Genomic DNA, 22274 nt, shown 5'->3' with positions numbered 1-22274 from the left:
ACAAGGGAAGAACAGACATTTTAAAACAAACAAGAACTAAGAAAGTTTGTCATTAACATGAAAATAAATTCTAAAGCATGTATTTTGGACAGAAAGAAAGTAATTCCAAAAGAAGGGCTAATATGCAAGAAGAAATAGTGAACAAAACAGTAAATGTGTGAGTAAATCTAAATGGACATTAGTTTTATTAAACAAGAGCAATAATTACTTGTGATCAAGAGAAAGGCAACATGAAAATACACATACCATAGAGTACGAATTGGGAAGGAGTAATTAAAGTCAGTGTTCTAAGACCTCTGACTTTTTAGGGGGAACATAAAATTACTACTTACATTGGACTTTGCTAAGTATGCATATTAACACTAGACATATAGGGTAACCCTAAAAAATACAAATGATAGTATAATTTAAATGGTATAATTTTCCAGTTGAAGGATGAATTGTCAGAGGAGATTTTTAAAAATCCAGCTATACACAAGACATATATAAAGCATAAGAAATAGAAATGTTGAAAGCAAGAGAACACGAATGGTTTATTAAACCAAAACAAAAAACAAACAAAAAAAACCCTGATGGAACAATTGGTAGTAAAAGCTTTAGGGTCAAAAACATTACTTCAGGTAAAAAGAGTCATTAAATAACTATTTTTGAAAAAGTTCAGTTCACCAGCAAGATATAAAATTCTCAACTTGCATGCTCTAATAACAGTCTCAAAATATATAAGGCAAAAATTGACAGAACTTCAAGGAATATTAGGCAAACCACCATCATAGTGGGAGATTTTAATATGCCCTCTCTTGATAAAGAAGGCAAAACAATGAAGATATAAAAGATATAAGCACAATTAGCAAGGTTGATACAATGAAGATATTAGAACACAAAAACTGCAAAGTACAACTTATTTTTTCAGACACACAAGGAATATATGTGAAAAATGACATTCTTGATCCTAAAAACATTCCTGATCCTAAAAATCTTGACCAATTTCAAATGATTCAAATACAAACAATATTCTCTGACCACAAGCTTTAGATCAATAACAAAAAGAGAGCCAGAAAAATCCTCTATTTGGAAATTAAGAAATATTAAAACAAACAAACAAACAAAACCCACTGTTGAAAGATAAAGGAATAATGGAATTGGAAAATATTCAGAACTGAAGGATAAGAGAAATATTACCTGTAAAATTTGTGGGAATGTAGCCAAATATTTCTCAGAGGGAAATTTGTAGCCTTAGATGCTTAAATATGATTGAAAAATAATGAATTAAGCATCAAAGTTAGGATGTTAAAAAAGCATCCTAAACCCAGAACATCCCATCCCCAGTATGTATATGTATATACCCAGAACAAACCCAGAGTATACCCCGTATAACAGAAGGAAAGAAATTGGTAAAGTAAAAAGTAAATATATCAAAAGAAATATTCACAAAACTAAAAATGGTTCTTTGCAAAGAATAACAAATGTGAAACTTCTGGCAATATTGATTAAAGAGATACAAAATTACAAATAAAAGAGGGAATAAAATATATATAGCAAGAGATCTTATACACAACTTTATGCCAATAAATTTGAAAACTTGCTAAAATGGACTCAAGAGAAAAATAAGATAATCTAATAGTCCTTTAGTCATTAAAAGTATTAAATCAATAGTTTGAAATCTTCCAACAAAGGAACACCAAATCCAAATAGTTCTGCTGAAAAGTTTCACCAAATTTCTAAGGTAAAAGTTATTCCAACCTCCACTACTAACCTCATAGGATAGATAGAGAAGATACACTTGCCAAATCATTTTATGAGGCTAACAATATCTTGTTGAAGAAAATCTGGCAAGGGTAATATGAAAAAAAAAAAAAAAGGCCAATCTCACTAACGAAATGGAAGCAAATCACTAAACAACATATTAGCAAATCAAATATAAGCATTTATAACACTTAGATGCTTATTTAAGCATCTAATACTAAATTGCCAAGTTGGGTTTATCCCAGGAATGAAAAGTTGGTTTAACATTAGAAAAATCAACCAATGTAATTCACCACATTAAGAAAATTAAGGAGCAAATCACAATGATATCAACAGATATAGAAAGGTGCTTGATAAAACTCTACATTTATTCACAATAAAAGCACTTAGAAAACTAGAGTCAGAAAGGAACCATAAGTAAAAAAAAAAAAAAAAACACTTCAGCAAAGATCATACTTAATGATAAAAACATTCTATTTAACATCAAACAATGACAAGTGTGCCCACCATCATCACAGTGATTGACATTATACTGGAGGGTCTAGCCAGAACATTAGGGTAAGAAAAAAATAAAGAGAAGGCATAAGGACTGGAAAGGAAGAAATAAAGTATCATTCTTTGTCCTTTATAGAAACCCCAAGTAATTCACAGATAAATTATTATGAGTTGCTGTATTAAGAAACCAGATAATAAAAATTAATTGCATCTCTAAATACTATCAAGAACTTGGGAGAAAATGAAATTTTAAAAGATATCATTTATAACAGTAACAATAAATATAAGATACCTAAAAGAACATATATTAAGAAACAAACAAGATCTATAATGGAAAAAAATTAAACAAGTTTACTGACAGCCCTAAGGGAATAGATATACCATACTCATAGATGGGAAGACTCAGTATCCTAAAGGTATCAGTTCTTCTCTAATTGATCTGTAGTTTTTGTATAATTAAAATAAAGATTCTAACAGGTTGTTTTGTGGATCTTGGCAAGATAAAATTTATGAGAGAACAAAAGGGCAGGAAAAAACTGAATGTAAAATAACGTGAAGAGACGTATATAACAGGGCAAAATACACACACCACCACAGACAAATCTTAGGCGCATAATTTTGAGTGAAGTTGATTAAGAATATATATGATATGAATATGTTTCTATGAAGTTCAAATACTGGATTACTAAACAATGTATTTTTAAGGATACACATTTTCACACAAACTATAAAGAAAAGCAGAGGAACAAAAAGTAACACAATCAAGGTACCTGAGGGATAGGAAATGGAATGGGGTTGCTGAGGGACATGCATCACTAAGGTAAATGTATTTTTTTTTCCCCTTAAGTTGGGAGATGACTATGAAATTGTTTGTTGTATTGATGTTCTTTATATTTTACTTATGTTCTACAAATATGTTTTTAACTACCTGAAATTTAATAAAACACAATTTTTAAGAATAGCCCGCAGAGAATCTACCACCACCAAGTTCTGGGTTTGAAACCCCTTGGAAACCAACTGTTCCCAAGCCAGACCTGCCCACAGGATATTCCCCATCTTCCCCAGGAGCCTTACCTTGGCAGGGTTGAGTGCTGTGATGATCCACACACAGTGTGCATTGTTGTCATACTGAATAGGGAAATTGGGGGAGGTGATGATGCCCGAGGGGCCTCGAAGGTGGGCATCACACATGCGGGCTGCAGGGAGGAGATGAAAGGCAAGCATCTTAGTTTAGACTACATCCGGTTCCCATCCCCCCTCCTACTTCCAGCCAGAAGAGCCTGGAGTCTGTATAGTCCCATCCCAGATATTACTACTTCTTATTTCCTTCCCCAGTTCCCTGCAGCCTCAAAGGAAAGTCAAATTCCGGTAACACTGGTAGAGAGGCAGACCTACAAGTCCTCACCTGCGGCTCTGTAGGCAATGATGAACTTCCATGGTTAGGCTAAGCAAGACTCCCTATCCCGACTCCACAGTGATTGAGCAGCTCATCTCCCCCAGGATGGTGTGGGCCAGTAGTACTCATGCAGACCTAAAGCTAGGAAGGTCCCAGGCACCTATGGGAGTACTGAGCTTCTCACCCCTTGTTCTTCTGACCTGTATGTTTCCCCATTTGTTCTCAGCCTCCTGAAGTACAATCTCAGGATGTCCTTGTCAAAGTCACTCTAGGAGGTTTCAGAATGCCTGCACCCAAAGACACTGTCAAGGCCCCCAGCTCAGCCCTGATGCCAGGCACCCAGAGTGATTTCAGTGCCAATCAAGTACTTTCCAATTCCTTCTCCACCCTCAGCACAGGTCTGTAACAGGCTTTTGACTAGAAGCATAAAGATTCAAGGTGAATTAGAAGAAGTACTCTACTCAAGTAGATATAAAGTGTTATCAATCACAGCTTAATCTAATTAAGCTCTTTAAAATAGCTTCTAAACTAATTAGATTAAGTAGTGATTGATAACAGTTAAGGTACTACATTGTACCTAGGTGTTTGCCTTCTTTAAAAACGTGCTCTTTAGTTCTGGCCATATCATTCTTCAGTGTTAGCGCTCAGCTATTTTAATAAAGAGTTCTAGGAGTCTGTTCCGTTGCTGCCCACATGGCAATTTATCCTAATTGTAGGCAAAGTACCTAACAGTAAAGAAATAGTGAGCAAACCCAACAAGCTTAAGTATATAAAATGAAAGTGGTGTCAAACCTAGTTTCCTCTGATAGGGCAAAACATCCTAGGGCTCCTCTCCGCAGGTGGATAATGGCCACGATAAACCTTTCCTGGGAAAGCCTTCTTGGAGGAACTGGGAAGCAGGTTCCACAGCCACCGGCCATAATTAATCTGCTCATTTCCTACACTTGTTCCTGCACTCACTCATTCCTACATATATTGAGTGACTGTTATGGGCCAGGAAGAATGTGGGGAGAGAAAAATATCTAGGACACAACCTCTCCTCTTGAAAGGGCCAGCGGGAAGGTGGGGAAGCAGGTGTGGAAACAGCCACAATGAAGCAGAGTAGCGTTCAGAGGGTTATTTGTAAGAGGCTGCTGGCTCCCAACTGCTCTTTCTCTACTGGGTCAACACTGTCAGCAAGGACGTTCCTTCTGGTGGCTGGCCCTAGTCTTACACCTGAAAGATCTTCTCCCTCAGGAGCTCCAATGGCAGTTGAGTCAAGTTTGAAAAAAGCCCTAGACGAACCCTTTCCTCTGTTCCCTTCATGTACAACTGACTGTGCCTATAATTCTGTGCTGGGAAACTCTAAGATTCAGACTGTACTTGATACAGTCAAGTAGTCAAGTGGGCCTGAAGGCAGCTCACCATGGTAAGGAGAGCATAGGCTGTGGGGTTTACCAGCTCAGCCTTCTGTATTTGAAAGCCATTTGCTGGTTAAGCTGGAAAGCCTCTCTGATTTCACCGTCTGTAAAATGGGGGTAGTGACATTAGTATGCAAGTTAGAAAAAGACCATCAAAACCAAAACCATGATCTCACCCACCTTTGCAAAGGGGACTTGTGGATTCAGAACCCTAGCCCTGCAGGGAATTCCTCCAAATATTCACAAGCACCATTTATACCTCTTCTGGAAGGTCAGGTTTTGCTGCCTTAAAGGTCCTCACCTCCAGAATCAATTCATCTCACACTTGTTTCTAAAAATTAGCTGGTATTTGCATTGTCGAAACATGCTGAAGGTCATTAGAACAGGTCAAAAAGGCATTTACCACTTGAAGGGCTTTGAGGGGCATACATAAAATAGTACAGCGTGTATGCAGTTAACATGGGGCACTTTAAAATAGGTTTAAAAAGGAGCACCAGGGGTGCCTGGGTGGCTCAGTGGGTTAAAGCCTCTGCCTTCGGTTTGGGTCATTATCCTGGGGTCCTGGGGTCGAGCCCCACATCAGACTCTCTGCTCGGTGGGGAGCCTGCTTCCCCCTCCCTCTCTGCCTGCCTCTCTACTTGTGATTTCTGTCTGCCAAATAAATGAAATCTTAATAAATAAATAAATAAAACCAAAACGGAGCACCGCTTTTTGCCTCTGCTGTCTGGGTAGGGTCAGAGGTTTCTGTGGACAGACAGACATCCCTTGAGCAGCCAGTCCCTGGGATCCCACTAGTGGGTGGATAGCTCATCGATGCCACCCACACAGACTAGCAAAATGGAAGGTACTCAGACAACGTCTGAATAAATGACTAAACACATGCTTGTGTTTCTCTATTTGCCTTTTCCCAACAAATGTTCTTCTGGATAACTTCTAGGAGAGACTTTTCCAGTACCTTTCATGCCTAAGCTCTGCAGACAGCAACCCAGGGGACCTTCAGGAGACACCACGGGGACCCACAGCCAGTTCTGGCATGGAAACAGCTTGGCACCAGAAAGCGAGCAGTTCCAGATGCAAGTGCCTCTGGTCTTCTCCCTCCTCCCCAAGTCTTATTCCCACTCTCTTCCATGCTGCCTTCCCTCGCCTCTCCTGCTCCTGACCTCCCTCCTCGCCCCTTCCCTAGGCCTCTTGAACCATGTCCCCATCACCAGTTCTAAGACACACAAACCTGAATTAGTAGCTGCAACATCTTTCAGAACCTCCCACTCCCAACTCCTGCCTGGACGGAAGGCTGGCTCCTTCTCCCCACTCAAGCAAGTATGTTCCCTGCTGTCCTCAGCAGTGGAGGGTTTTCTCCTGCCTCCCAGTATCTCCTTCCACAAATGTTAGCTGAAAACCCCCAGAGGAACTCTCTTTTGATCTTCATTGAGACCTCACCCCACTGACACCAATGTTGTCTCTTTAGCTGTAAGTTCCCCTTCCTCTCTTCTATACTTATCCAACTTAGATCTCATAGGCCACCACTTTGATCATTTTCTTACAAATCTACCCAAGTCTCTTGCTCCCTTTTCCTTTCATCAGCCTGGGTGACAGCAATCATGGATGAACCCCTCAACCTACATTCTCCAGGCCTGCCCCCATAGAGTCAAGATTTGCTAGAAAAAAGTCACACGAGTAGAAAGAGTGACACCACTATAAATTCATGATTACCCACCTCAAAGAATCCTAGATACTACCCAGTGACTCTGCCATTTACCTCTATGCTCTGCTCAAAGACAAATACCCTCTCCATGCCCCCAGACCTCTCACCCTTCCCCTTGCCTCTCCTCACTCTCAGTTGATGATCTTGCTTCAGTCCTGTGGATGACACAAAGGACATCTGGTGGGCACACCCTCTTTTCCATCTCCCAGATCTGAATTCCTATCTGCTTAAGTGCTCATCTACTCCTTCCCTTCTGGTTCCAACAGAGAGATGGCTCCTTCACCTTTCAGAGGCCAGCTCTCCTCATGAGATCTGGTACTCTTGCCCAAGGTCAACCATGTCCATGAGCATAGTGAGGGCTTGCTGTTCTGGGACTTATGAGAGTCCACCTATGAGATCTTAAACTCTGTTATCCCACTCTTTGCCCTTCTGCCTCTGTACCCAGCAGAGTGACTTGGTTTCAAGGTACCTGCTGTCCAAAACATAGGCTTCTCTAGCCCTCTGTCTCCCTCATTTCACCCTGCCCATTGATCTCTACCTGGCTCTTCCTTCACTACCCAGTCTGGACTTCAAGACCCTTACCAATATCCTTATACCCTCAACACTCTTATGTTTGCCATTGATGAATTCTACCACATAGCTTCATAGTTTCCATAGTAATTGAAGCTTCAGCTCAGGTCAGCCTTCTCCCTTGTCTTTATTCAGTTTCCTTGACAATTTCTTACAGAGGTAACTTCAAACATTTGCCACTCAGTTGAGCCACTTCACTCCTGTGGTTACTTTCTACTCTTTGCTGCACTTGAACTCTCTGGAGGACCTGATTCTACTGATCCTTCTCTGTGAAATTCACATTTGTTGGCTTCTATGGTGTCTCTTGGCTCTTCTTCTACTTCTCTGAATGATCCTTCTCAGCTTCCTTCTTGTTCATTAAGTCCTCAAAATTAGTTGTTTAAATCTGGGTAAAGAGTGTATAGTTCTTCGCACCTTTCCTGTAAATTGCGAGTTTACAATTAAACAAAAATAAAAGTTGCCAAAAAGTGCGGAAGAGGGTGTTGTTCTATGTGGTTCCATCCAGTATATTAACTCCAAAGGCTGCCCAGGTGCCATTTTTGAGTAGGATAGACAGCCTTTGGAGTCAGGGTTTGAATTCCCCCTCAACCCATGAGCTTTGTACCCTTGGGCAAGAAGGCTGACCATTCCAAGCTTGAGCCAAACATAAAATGTGAATATTGCCGTTTTCCTTATAAAGAAATTATGGAAAATGCGTACTGCAATGCTTTATACAAATAGTGTAAGAAATGGGAGCTTTATCATTAGTACAAATATAAAGGTACGAGTCTTGGGGAACAATGAGGCATGTATTTTAGCTGTCAGTATATCACCTAGGGGGAATAACTACAAAGGAGAAGAAAGGAAATTTGGGGTAGGAGTTAGGGGGAGTGGAGAGAGAGGGGAGGGGACAGGAGAGCAGGGATGAAAAAAGAACTCTGAACAATATTAGTATTTAAGGAGTGGGCTTGGGAAATTGATCCAGTGATGGCCACCAAGAAGAAAGACAACCACCTGTAACTGTCATGCTGTTTCACTCCGCTGGTTGGTGCCATATTCTCCACATTTCACTCCGTCTTATGAGAATGAAGGAGATGATGCAGAGCATTTTGGTAATTTTCCCTGTGCCATATGGTATGTTAATAGCAAGGTTGGAACTTGAATTTAGGTCTCTTGAGTCCTGAGTCAGGTGTTCTACCCACAAAAAGGCTTTTATTCCCCTTTTTAAATTACTAAATTACTTTATTTAATTTCAATTAATTAACATATAGTGCAACGCTAGTTCCAAATGCAGAGCTCAGTCATTCACCCATTGCATATAATAACCCCGTGCTCATAACATCATGTGCCCTCTTTAATGCCCGTCACCCCAGTTACCCCATCCCCCCACCTACCTCCCCTCCAACAAAACAGAGGATCATAGGAGAAGGGAGGGAAAAGGCTTTTATTCTATACAGATATACAAGTATGTGTCGATATATGTGTGTGTGTGCATATGTATGTGGTGGGAGTTGCATTTGCATTCCAATGACAGGGGGTTAGGAGGGGAGAAAAAGCAGGAGGGGGAGAGAGCATTCTAACCTGTGCTGAGAAGCCCCTCTCTCTACACACATACATGCATGTGTATTTGTACAGCAAACAAGGGTGTTCTCTACAAAGGAGAGGGATAACGTGTGGTTTTCTGTTGAGTATCTACTTTATGGTTCCGATGAGACAGATCTAGGGCTGATTACTTGGTTCCTATTCTCTGTCAACATCAATTTGTGGGCACAAGAAACCAGGCCTCCACGTCTCCTGGTTGTCAATTTGGTCCTCTCCATGCTATCAAGTGGTTTAGTGTTTAGTGTTCTCTGGAGCCTCAGGGTTCCTTGGACGTAGCTTGGGGGCTGTTGAAAGGGGTGAGGGAGGGGCAACCCTAAATCTCTTGCCCCTACTTCAAAGAAAGAGGCTCTATTTTATTATTTTTATCTAATATCTGTTTATTATTATTATCTGTGTTTTATTATTAGGCTTCTGCAAATGCTGATTTTTAAATATTGGGCTCCATCTGTAAAATGATTCTGATGAGCTCTGTACTCTAGCACCAGCTCCTATCTAGAGCTGAAGAGGATTAGTAGGTTTCAAATTTCCCTCAGTCTACTTTGGATGATCAAACTTGTCCAGGACACATCAAATTCGAAACTCTTTTCTTTTTCTTTCTTTCTTTCTTTTTGGAACTTAATTCTTCGGTGGGATGGAAAGAGAAGAAAAACCTGTGAATACCTAATTTCAAATTCCAAAATGAAGGCACAGTCCCATATTGTTCGCTCATTTCAATCACCGATCCATTCAGGTCATCCTCCAACATTTGTTGAGAACCTATTATTTGCCAGGCCCCATGTTTTAGCAGAATTAATTGTGTGGAAAATGAATATTTAAAATCAAATCATATTTTAAATGCATTAGAGGAAAAATAATACCACTGTTATTAGTGGTAAATCCTTTTTAGAATGAGATCTTTTGATAACCTGCTTATTAGTAGAGCTATCCTGGAATTCAAAGAGTTTTGTCTCTTTTTATTCTCAAAGTGGGGTTCACTTAGACTTCTATAAAAATTTACAGTTATGGTAATAATTCTAACTAATTAAAAACAAGAGATTATTAAAAGAAAAACTTTCAAAACTGCAACAATGAGAGGACCCTTGAATCTAATCTCTGTCTCTGCCCTTAGCCTTCAGAGAAGCTGAGGACAGGTCATCCAAGTCCAAACCTGGGAGGCTTTGCCTTGTCTCTTGCTCCCTTCCAATGACAGGGGTTTAGGAGGGGAGAAAAAGCAGGAGGGGGAGAGAGCATTCTAACCTGTGCTGAGAAGCCCCTCTCTCTACCACAGTTGGCACTGGTTACCTTCTATAAAATGGCTTGTTTAAATGTCACCAGCATGAGGAAGGAGATGTTTCCTTTTCCTAGTTCATGAGGGCCCTGTGGCTCAAAATGAGGCAGGAACCCACCCAGGGCCAGCAAGCTAATATAGGCAGCAGAGTTGTGATCTAGATCAAAGTCTGTGTACCTCCCCTAACTGTGTGATTATGGTACGACTGGCCAAGACAGACAGGGAACTGGCATCTAAAACCCTGTAGCCCTGGAGGCTGAGGAGGGGGTACTCCCAGGCTCGGGGAGGTGCGGGGGGAGGCCATGTACAGATGGTGCCATGAGGGAGCCTTGCAGATGTTCCTGGATCATTTCTAAGTGAGCACTTTCAATCCACCACCTCCTCTAGGCCTCAAGGTAAAGCCAAGGAATAGTCATGTTCTAGAATCACTGCTTTTTAGCAGACAAAAAAGAGATTCAGAGAGGTGCAGGAACTGGCCCAAGGACACCCAGCTACAAAGTGGTGGGAGTTGCATTTGAATGCAGTTCTGTCTGGCTTTGTTTTCCACTATTTTCCTCTGCCTCCCAGAAGCAGAGGATGAGAGGAGAACAGATGCATAAAGCTTAGCCCAAAGCTCAGTTAACAGGGTGGCAGAGAATTTAGAGTCTAGTGTGTCAAAATCACTGGACAAAACCTGAATAGGCCACACAACACTTTTGGAGAAAAAGGTAAGCATGATAACTTGACTGTGAACTTCCTTCCGAAATGCCAGTTCTTCCCTGGGCATATTCACATAAACCACCACCCTTCCTAAAAGAAGAATCTTCTGCCAATGAAAAGGTTTTGGGAAAGACTAGATTCCACTACTGTCCAAAAGCATTGTTACTCTGGCTCCTCAAAAGAAATTTTGTTAAATAGATTGGCCCAGACATTTTTTCCTGAGACATGATAATTCCATGACTTTCTACACAGCTCGTTTCTTGGCTCCCTGGAATTGGGAGTGTTTGCTCTGATTATTCATTCATTCAATTATTCATTCAACATCTCTTATTGAACACCTACTATGTGCCAGGCCCCATTCTAGGCATTCTTGCTCTATTGAGCCGATATTCTAGCGTGAGGCTACTCCTTTTCTTGTCAAACTCATTCTGATTCACAAGATGTTTCCATATCCACAACTCTCAAATTAATACAAGATGGTTAGGGGAGGTACCATTATATAAATGGTAAGAAAATAAGGCCAAGGAAAATAGATGATTTGCCAAACTGCCCATGGCTAGCTGGTGGCAAAGCTGAGAGTTATACCTAAGACTCGGTCTTTTGTTTGATTTTTTAAAAATATTAGCTAAGTGGAATCCTTGAAATAATATAGCTACAATCAGTAGGAACACAAAGTACATTACTAATTGTGGGTCATGGCCACCTCGAAGTTGAGTGAGAATGAATACATCCGAGGCTTCTTTCAAAGGTATTTTCATGACCTTCTTCAAGATTACTCAATAACACATTTAAAAAAAGGGAGTGGGTTTCAGCTCCAACTCTGTCCCTTCCTTAGTGTAATCATCATCCAAGTTCTTTCCCCTGTACCCCTCTCTGTGCATCAATTTCATCTTGGCACATAAGCCTGGAGAGAGGCAAAGCATCTCCTTCTTAAATTGAACATAAATTTATGGCAGGCAATGTACCTTCTCTTCCACAGGGGCCCTCAAAAGAGCAACTGTTGGCTTCGTTCACAATCTCCAGAGAGACTGCTCACTCTTGCACTCTTGCACCAAGAACTGAGCTCTGGTCAGGTGCACAAACAGTGCAAAGGAGATGCACACAGAGCAGAGGAACTGAAAAGCCAGCTACCGCTGCCCTGAGGGATGAGGCCAGGGGCTTCTCTACCATAGAAGCAGCTGCTGTCTTGTCCCAGGGAAGGAAAACATTCAGGTCTACTATTTTAAGATGCGGGGACAGGGGCTCCAGCAGCCCAGCCTCAGGCCATATGATGGCTAGGGATGGGGGGGTGGGTCTTTGAAAACAAGATGCCCAGGTGTGAGGTTAGAAGAATCCCATGGAGGAGCCTTCTGATATCATGGTCCATATGATTCTTGCCTAGCTAAGAACATTCTTCTCGAGGTGACAGGTCTGTGGATTACTGAGCATGTGGAAAGAAACAAAGGCATTGAGATGGAAGGTTTAGGGTATAAATGTGTTACAGTGGAGGGAATCAAGGTAATGTTACACAAGGTGACTTCCCTTCCATGTGAGGTGTAGTTGAGATGTATTTGTGCCATAAGTTAGCAACCTGCTTCATATGTGCCTCCCCTACCTGACTGTAAGGTCCACGCAGGGCAGAGGCCATGTCTCTCATCCCCACCTCTGATCCTAGCACAGACCTTGATACAGAGAAGGTGCTAACCAAATGTAGTTTTAAGTTAGTCAATGAATGCAGAACCCAAGGCCTGGAACACAGCAAGAGTGAGGTGAGCCAGTCTGGACGCAAGCCTGTATCCTTAGGGACCAGGAGCTGGGCTCCATCCTCCCTGCCCATCCTGGTTTCTGGCCAGCCTCCTTCTCCCAGGGCGCCCTCACCTCGGCAGACTGGCCTGTGGTCGCTCCAGGCCGCAAACATGTCGCTCACTTTCATACAGGTGATCCGCTTGGACCCTTGCAGGTCATAGCCCTCGCTGCAGGTGAACTGGACGCTGGATCCTAACCTGGGAGACAAGGTGTTTCTGTGAGCTCAGCCCTGAGTCTGCCAGGCCCACCCAAGTCCTTCCCTGCTCCACAAACAAGCACCACGCCAAACATTATTTTCCCTCTGGCCCTTCATCTCTACTCCACTGTTGTATCACTTAATATCTCCACTGAGAGGAATGTCTGCTCTTCATCTTTTTTTTTTTTTTTTGTGGGGGGGACCATTTAATGGTCTTAGGATTGAGTTAAAAGGTGACTTTGTGAACAAAAGAGCCATGCTCTGAGATAAGTACCAATTAGGACAGCTAAGAGTGGGTGGATGGTACCCATAAACTTTAATGAAAATGGAGGATTATGGGAAGATAGTTTGATTATTAGAAACACTGCAAGATGTGCCATCTTGGGGCCCTAGGATCTCCAGATCATGGCGATATAAGCTGCCGCTGGCACGTCGTTACTGGTGAGGGCAGTTCCTGTACCCCAGGGATAGTTTTGCTGGGTAACACTAGCAGTGTGCTGCTCTCTCCTTCCCCTAAAGCCTACAGGCACCAAAGAATGCCAGAGGCCACAGTTCTTTTCCAAAAAGTGTCTATTCTTAAACCCATACTGTCCTCTGCATTGTACCTCTAAGAAGGCCAGCCCTTGTCTTCCCCCCAACCAGGCAAGCCACCCTTCTTTGCAATTAGAAAGTTCCCGAACAGGTCTTACCTGAAATCCGAGCCTAGTCTTTTGCCCCTTTCAGGTATGCCAGGGTCTGGACACATATTATGCCCTTGGGACACACCAACCTGAGTTACTACAAGGCAAAAAACAGCACAAACAGAGATGGGTAATCACAGGAAGGCACATCCGGGGCAGTGGCTCAGGGTGGGGGGTGGACACAGAGACAGAATGAGGCCCTGCCCCGCGGGGCTGTGGGGTTGTGGGGTCTCCTGGTTCAGGCTTCATGAGTGTGCAAGGTGGGGAGCTGCTTTTGACAAATTCCTTTGTGAGAAAAGTCCAAGTGAAATTCATCAAGGGCATAGGGGTTCGAGGCAGGTACCCCAAACCAGCAACCACCCAATTCCCTCATCCCACGCCAGTGGCCAGAAGTGGACAGGCCTCAGCCCCCCAGTAACCTCCTCACCCTGTGCTTTGGAACCGGGGGTGGTGACTCTAGATGAGATGATCACCCCCAACCTCAGCCCCACATGGAGAAATGACTCAAAGGAAGTTAAATAAAAGGTGGATGTGTGATCAGGAACAGTAAAGAATGTAAGAGAAAGCTGCAGTCTGAAGTTCAAAGCAGGGCCGTTAGCTCAAATGTGGCTATTTCTGCCAAGAAGCCTCTTCCCATCGGACACGTCTCAAGCTGAGTAAGCAGGAAGCAGTGCATCCCCGATCCAACGCCACCGGACAAGAGCACCACGCAGAGATGGCCCCCATGGTGGTGCTGGCAGGTGGTGGGATGCTCTCACACTTGCCAACACCAGAGTGCTGTTTATACAACCATGTGCATGGTCCTCTCTTCCAAAGGAGAAGCCTGGTCAGGGGGTGGCGGATACACAGTTTTCTCCTGTCTCCAGTGAAGAAGGTAGAAACCCTCTGGCCCCTGCTGGTTTACTGTTCTCGAGATGCTCATACTCATGAGGCTGAAGCTCTCTCCCACCTCTGGATTCCTGGCTTTTGGGATGACCAGGAGCTGGGGCCTGGCATACAGCTTGGCCAGAGGACTATCCATTCAAGGCCTCGCCCATCCCACAGTCCCAATTGCACCCTCAAGACAGAGATGACAGGGAGCATGGAACAACATTCTCTGAGTTACCCCATGTCCCTCCTACCCACTCAATGTCCCACAATATGAGCAACGGCTCCATTCCTCATTCATGCACCCACTCACTCATTCCCATACATTGGTACACAGCAAGTATTAAGTGAGCATCTACTATGTACAAGGCCCTATTTTTGGATTCCATAGAAATACAACTGTCAGATATCAGATGTGACCACTGTCTTCCAGGAGCTCCCACTCAAGTGCAGATATGAAACAAACAAACTGTAGAACCACAATAGGGAAGTGATGAAAGACGCAGCTGTAGGGAGGCTGAGAGGGAAGACCTGTCTTATGTTGCTGAGAGAAGCATGGAAGCCTGCCTGGAGGACATGGCATTTAATATGAGTCGTCTGAGATTGTAGGATCTGAACACATGATGAAAGAGGAATGGCAGTTTAGGGAGACAGAGGAACATAGGAAGGTGAAGTGAAGACATGGAAATAGAACTGGGGGTTGCCCAGTGTGGCCAGAATAGAAGAGACGGTACCAGTGTCATGAAGAGTGGAAGGTGAAGCTTTGGAGGTCAAAACTTTGAGGGGTTTAAGTCTGATCCTGAAAATTATGGGGAGCCACTGAAGAGTCCTGGGGTAGAAGGGGCCAGTAAGATGCTCGGTGGGGGTAGGGGGACAGTGCCTGGGAGATCCGATGGGAAGTTTTAGGATTGTCGAGGTGAAGGACAAGAGCCTGGCAGTGGGGACGGACATGAGGGCTTGGGAATGGATGTGGCAAAGAAAGAGTCCCCAGGGCTCCTGGAAGACTAAAATGTGGGGAGAGGGAAGAAGGGCATGTCTCACCTGGGGACCCCTGGAGTCCTATCTCAGACTCTTGGAGCTTGGAGCTCATTTCTACAGTTAGAAGACTTGTGTAGACCCCATTCAAACCTCCAAGTATCCCAGAGGGTGGCTGGCCAAGGGAACCTGGGGATCTGGACAGATGCCACACAAGCCACACACCTGGTATCTTCTTGGTTGTGATGCATTGAGCTCAAGTCCTCTCAGGGAGCCTCTCCTTCTTCAACATTCCATATTGCCCTGTTAAAACCAGTCACTCGTGCCAGGCATGTCCCCCACACCCATTCCCTTCCCAGTGAACCCTCTCCTTCCAAGACTTTCACATCCTAAACTTAGCAACAACACCATTCCTGCCAGTGCAGGACCCCCCAGGCAGGGATAATGAGATGGACGTCCCACTTCCTGGAGCCTTTGTGTTCCATAAGCAACAGGAAGGAAGGCAGTAATGGGGTCTCCAGGATCCCCTGGGGTAGAAAGGCAAGAGAAGGCTCTGTTCTAAGAAGATGAGGATGCCAGTTCTGTATGCCAGTACTTACTTCAGTAAGCCAGCCTCACCAGGATCCAGCCCCACTGAGGACTTGTCAGCCAAGTGCTCACCTTCCTCCGGCCTGGCCTACTCACCCCTGCCCACTGACCACACCCCTCCCACAGTCCCCGGAGCCCACCGCATGGGAACCATGCCACCCCTGGTAGCGTGTTAACACAGTACAGCAGTTTCCCGCCCTCTTACCCAGTACTCACACCACCCAGGAAGCACGCAGAGCTAAAGGCTGTGGGATGAGGATGTGGCTGGACCAAAGAAGAGAGCCCATGGCAGAACCCACCTACCCAACCCTAGCCCCGCACATGTGCCGCCCACCCTGCCACACCCCCTTTCATCAGGCTGCTGGAAGTAAGGCTCAGGCACCATCCTGGAAGTCACCAGCCCAGAGTAAGTACTCACAGTCCCCCAAGACCTGTATTCCTGGGAGGCCTGAGTGCAAGGACTTCCAGGCTCCCTGGGAAACAAGCAAAGATAAGTCCCCGTGAACTGAACACTTTATGTGTGAATGCTGGAGTCCAGAGGGCTTTCCCCTCTCTTTCTTTAATCCCAGCCTCTCCTGGCTATTCAAACCAGCTGCTTATGCTTGTAGTATTGGTTTGCTGTTGGCTACAGAGGGATGGGAGGAAAGGGAGAGTGGGCCTTACCCCAAGAAGCCGAAACACGCTCAGAAAGGCAGTGTCTTCCACCCAAGGTGAAGGAAGTAGGGACATGCGGCCAGTCGGGATTGATGGCCAGGAGTTGGTGGTACCCACGGACCACCCAGTGAAGGCAGTAAGTAGGGTTTGGGATAGGTCGGGGGGTCCACTCTTTCCCTGAAGTTCAGGACATCTGTCCACAGGGAGTGTGGGTAGGCCACCAAGGAAGGGCCAGACACCTGTAGACATTTGGTGGCCTGCCTTCCACACAGTGTAGCCATGAACCCATCTGTCTCTGAGGAAATCTCAGAGGGGAGACCCGTGTCTTATAGTAGAGTGATAAGTATCTTTTTCAGAGTTCCTGCATTATTTCACGAGAATAAGCTTTCTTCATCTTTCTGAGGGAGTTTCAGACACCTGAGTAGCTAATGAAACACATGCCTCCTCCCCGAAAGTGCACTCACAACATCACATGTAGTTTTTAGCCAGTTCACAGACCTCCTCAAGTCCTAGGTCAGGAAGGCCCATCCTAGATTCAACAGCACCCTTGGGAAGAAGGGAGGGTAAGGTTTTGCATCCATTTCACAGATTTGGAAACTGAGATACTAGTGCCTGGAGTAACAGAGTCACTTGAAAACACACTGGGATAAAAACTTGCTCTCTCAAATCTGGGCCATGTCCCTGAAGTCTGCCGGTGGCTCCAAGGAAAACTCTGAAACGAAATCACGCCAACCTCAGTTCATCTCCTCTCCTGTGGCTACAGAAGGAATGAGACTGTGAGGGCCAGTCTGCTCTGCAGACTCCTGGTTTAACCCTCGGTTCCCCTTGCTCCTTCCCCTGGCACCCTCATGCAGCCCAGAAGCAAGGCTCCTGGCCGCCCCTTTGCCATCAAGGGCAGAATGTCAGAGATGACAGTCCCCAGAGACTTGAAGAACCAGAGAAAAATCCCATAGCCAGCCTCAGTTCAGTCGGAGCCTCTCCCCCATCCAGTTCCCTGCCATACACGGACAGGCCTCTGGAACCACTGATGGCTGCTCTCCATCCCTCTCAGGAAGTACTTCCAGACCCTCAAGAGAAGTGCGCATGTGGAGGTGAGATGAAAGGAGAGAGTCAGGATGAAGGGGAGAAACTGAAGGAGCAGACAGCAGAGAGGGTGTGGAAGAAGGAGGGTGGGAAGATTGGGAGAGAGAGAAGCAGAAAGGCAAAGGAAGGGCAGGAGAAGGAAAAGCAGAAAGCTGGTCATCTGGGGGTTCCTAACCACGGAAGGCTCCCTACACTCAACTTCAGAACAAAACCTGAGGGGTTCTTGGGAAGATCTCCATTGCTTCCAAGTCCAGCCCTCCAGGGGTGGCCCAGAACCTTCCTGAACCCCTTCTTATACACTAGCCCAAAAGTCCCTTAGCACAGGCTCTAATCAGTTATTTCTAGGGTGACATTCCAGCCCATTCCCCAGCACCAGATGTTCCCCTTTTAATCATTCAAACACCAATAGCAGAAACATGTTCTCATAGACAAAACTGCCCTTTGCCCCAGCAGAGAGACCCCAGCACTGACTGAGGGGTTGAATGCAGGAGCCCACCCTCTAGCCCAGCCAGGTCCAGGGACCCTGGAACAGGATCTTGCTCTGGGATCTGCAATGGGGACCCTGCAGCCTCCAAGATCCCAGTTGGGGGTAACTGACTCCTAGACAAGGAGCAGAAAGAGGACTGTTTTAGCAGGTGGAAGTGATTCAAAAGGAAAAATAAAGAACGAAATGTAGCAGTAATGACTCCCTGGACTACAGTTACAATGGGAAGTGAGAGGGAAAGAGGAGGAGGGAGGGAAGTGCAGGGAAGAGGAGGAGGAGGAGGAGGAGGCAAAGGTCAGACCCTGGGGCTGCTCACTGGCCACTAGGTCAGTGTGTCCATGTGCAGAACCCGAGACAGAAGGAGGCAGGATTGAAGGGAAATCACTCTAGCATCATCTGGCTTCCCGGCAGTCACAGCACCAGTGGGTCTGACCTCAAGCAAGAGGCCCGGCAGGCGAGCAGGCAGGCAGACACTTACACACAGATGTCTTCTGGCTGTTGTGTTTGCTGGGCATCAGCTTCACACCTCGAGACTTCAACTCAATTTGCTTCTTGACTAGAGAGGAGGTAAGAAGGAAAACCATTTTAGTTGTTATCGGTGACTAGGGATGGGGTCCTTCTAGAATAATCTCCACTCTTGGCTTGGGATATTCCAGGGTGGGTCAAAGCCAGAAATCCCTCTGGGCAAAAGGTGCACTTGATTGCAGCAATGCCCCCCCAAACTGTCACCCTCCCTATATCCTCACACTTTGCAATGTGACTTTATAGATCTTTCCATTAAAAAGGTGGGGCATATTCCCTCACCTGTTGACTTTGGGTTCAGCAACTGGAATTTTGGAGGTCTTGATGTGTCTGAAGGCTTGCAAAGTACCTGTCAGATTAGGCTTGTCCTCTCACATCCCGACCATCCCTGGGAGAGATCATGATTGGTCCCAGGAGGATGAGGAGCATATGTGGCAGAGCCAGTTGGCTAGCTGAGCCCAGCCTATGCTAGCCGACCTACTGTGGGCAGGGGAAGCAGAGTCCTGGAGGTCCCCGGGGGATGGTGCCTGGCTCAGGTGGTGCCCTGATGACTAAATTGGGTTCTGAACCCATCTCAGTCCAGACCACAGCTCATCAGGAGTTTGCTAAATAGCGCAGAAAAGGCATCAGAGCCAGGATGCCACTGTTCCAAAGGCCAATCCTCTGAAGCCATCCACCTCCTTTCTGTCTGACTTCCCCAGGTCCCCAAGACATTTTGCTGGCCTCTAAGGGCTTCATCCATTCTCTGGGTATACTGCTCGATGCATCTGTCCCAGACCCTCAAGCCTTCTCCCTGCTGGCCCCTGCTGGTGGCTCAGCCCTCTCAGATGAGTACCCAGCAGTGGTAGCAGCAACTGTGACCAGGCACTTCCTGTGTGCCAGGCCCTGGGCTAAATGCCTTTCAAGTTCTTTTATTCAGGTCAGCATCCCTGACTTGTCTGTTTCCCTCACACCTTACTATCCACACCCGATCCGTCAGGATCCCTCAAACCCTTCCAAGTAGATCCCAAGTACAGTTTCCATGTCTGTCATGGAAATCTCTGATGATTCTCCCTGGTTGCCATGACCTCCCATCCTCCCTGCTCCATATAGCCTGTTCTAATACAAGGGCCAGAGGGATCCTTTTAAAACATAAGTCAGACCCGTACACCCCAAAGTTTACAGCAGTGATGTCCACATTAGTCAAACTATGGAAAGAGCCTAGATGTCCATCAACAGATGAATGGATAAAGAAGATGTGGTATACACACACACACACACACACACACACACACACACACACAGTGGAATATTATGCAACCATTAAAACCCCCAAATCTTGCCATTTGCAATGATGTGGATAGAACTAGAGGGTATTATGCTAGTGAAATAAGTCAGTCAGAGAAAGACATTATCATATGATCTCACTAATATGAGGAATTTGAGAAACAAGACAGAGGATCATAGGGGAAAGGAGGGAAAAATGTAACAAGACAAAATCAGGAGGGAAACAAACCATAAGAGACTCTTAATCTCAGGAAACAAACCGAGGGCTGTTGGAGAGGAGAGTGGTGGGAGGGACGGGGTGGCTGCGTGATGGACACTGGGGAGGGGATGTGCTATGGTGAGTGCTGTGAATTGTGTAAGACTGATGATTCACAGACCTGTACCCCTGAAGGAAATAATACACTGTATGTAAAAAAAAAAAATAATAAAACCCTAAGTCAGACCATATTATATCTCTGCTCAAAACCCTTCAGTGGCAACCTGCCCTCCTAAAGTGAAAGCCCATCTTTCAAGTGGCCTTCACAGTCCCATCTGCCCTCCCAGCACCCCTCCGACCTTATCTTCAACCTTAATCACTCTTGTTCGGCCACATGGGCCTCCCTGGTGTTCCTAAAATATGCCAAGTGTGTTCCTGCTTCTACCTGCCAGCTCCCTAAAAGGTTCTTCTCCAAAGGTATCTTCATGACTCCCTTTTTCCCTGGAAGCATCTGTGCAAATCCCGCTTTCCTGCAGAAACACACACCTTCTCTGACCACTGATTACAGTGACACCGCACCCCCTGCTCCGCAGCTCCCTTCCCTACTTTACCTCCCTAACTTTCTAACACACAGGATCATTGGTTTGTGTCCCCTCACATTGCAATATAAGCTCCAGGAAGGCAGGGGTTTTCGTCTGTTTTGTTCACTGGTGCCTCCTCCATGCCTAGAATAGATCCTGGTACATGGTGGGCCCTCGATAATCATTTCATTTGCTCCTTACACATCCATCGACCTTGACTGGTGGTTACTATACCTATGTGATAGATAATCACATGGCAGTTCAGAGTGGTCTAAGTGATTTGCTATGGATCACACAGCCAGGAGGCAGCTGTGCTCTTGGCTGAACCTTAGCATCTTCTCTTGTGACCTGCCCCCAAAGCCATCACAGGGGCACTGTTGATCTTCTCCAGAATCTTTCCTTTGCCCCAGCTCAGTCCTGAAAAACTCGTACTTGCTCTGCACTTGCGGTAACATGCCAGTCCCGAAACTAAAGCCCACAGTGATCAGGCATGCAGGGGCCCATCTCCCAACCCCCTACAACCCCCAGATCTGCCTATATCAAAAAGCTCCCAAAGGGTTTTTCCCCTGGCAAGCTGCTAAACTGAATGCCTGATCAAATTCAGTTACTACCATGGAGTCACTGCTTCCCAACTTGCATTCAAAGTCTTTTTATAAATGTGCATTACTTTCCATGTGTATCCAGCAGGAAAATTTCCAATGAACACTAACGTGGACCCATTATCAAACAGAGGGTATTAGTAGGGAAACATGCATTATTCAAGCCTATCTAATACAGTGCAGCAGGGGGGAAATTCCTTGGATTCAGTCATCCCTAAGAGAACAGGACTGGTCCCAGTACTGTGGGGATAGCTCAAGTTCGTCTCCCTGATGCCCTGGCACTGGGGCTGGGGTGGGGAGAGGGGTCTCCATGACCCAGTGTGTTTCACTCTATGGGAGGTCTGTGCAGATGACTCTGGGCACCTGGCCAGGAAGGAGAAAGTAAGAGTTATCTCCAGTTCCCTCGTTTCCTGTCCTAGTATTCTCTGGAAGAAGGGAGGTGAGGAGGGGCCGATGCACCACAAATGCCATTCCAGGGGTAAATGCTCCTTCAGTTTTCCCTGCAGCTGCTGAAGGGGGACAATGAGAGGCAGGTGGGCATGAGGGGATGGTTAAGAGGGAACCCTTCTTTCTCTCTTCTCAAGGTTGCACTCAGGAAGAGGCTCCAGAAAGAATCATTCTAATTTCTGTGCCCATCTACTTTACTCGGTCTTCCCAAAGAAGGGCTGTGTAACCCACCAGGTCAGTGCTTTATAACCCTTGGGCCACTGTTAGCGGTGGCTGACGTCATCATCCTCCATAGCAGGAATGAACTCTGTCCTTCCTGTTACTTATTGCAGGATGGAACTTGCTAAAGCGGTAAGAAGTGAATGAGAAGGAACCTGAGAAGCCTCAGGGGGCTTCTTAATTTACATATAAGCCTTGGACTATTTACTCCTCTGAGTTGGTCTCAGAAGTGCATGGCCTGTGCTGTCTGTGAGGTGCTGTCTGTGAGTACCACACAAA

The 22274-nt window shown here is 45.4% G+C and overlaps 1 protein-coding gene across 6 annotated transcripts in view; it reads right to left on the bottom strand.

Moving 5' to 3' along the window:
- Positions 1-22274, bottom strand: part of CSMD2 (CUB and Sushi multiple domains 2) — a 601873-nt gene that overhangs the window by 279886 nt on the left and 299713 nt on the right. For all 6 annotated transcript variants that reach the window (XM_032302441.1, XM_032302440.1, XM_032302436.1 and 3 more), the window contains exons 7-10: positions 18644-18721; positions 13524-13611; positions 12711-12835; positions 3313-3434 (exon numbers count right to left, since the gene is read on the bottom strand). In XM_032302441.1, the coding sequence (XP_032158332.1) occupies positions 3313-3434; positions 12711-12835; positions 13524-13611; positions 18644-18721 (413 nt within the window). The remainder of the gene's footprint in view (positions 1-3312; positions 3435-12710; positions 12836-13523; positions 13612-18643; positions 18722-22274) is intronic.

This window comes from Mustela erminea, chromosome 10 (assembly GCF_009829155.1).
Source record: "Mustela erminea isolate mMusErm1 chromosome 10, mMusErm1.Pri, whole genome shotgun sequence".
NCBI classification, from domain to species: Eukaryota; Metazoa; Chordata; class Mammalia; order Carnivora; family Mustelidae; genus Mustela; species Mustela erminea.
The sequence above is the reverse complement of the archived record's forward strand: the minus strand, read 5'-3'. Positions and strand labels throughout refer to the sequence as shown.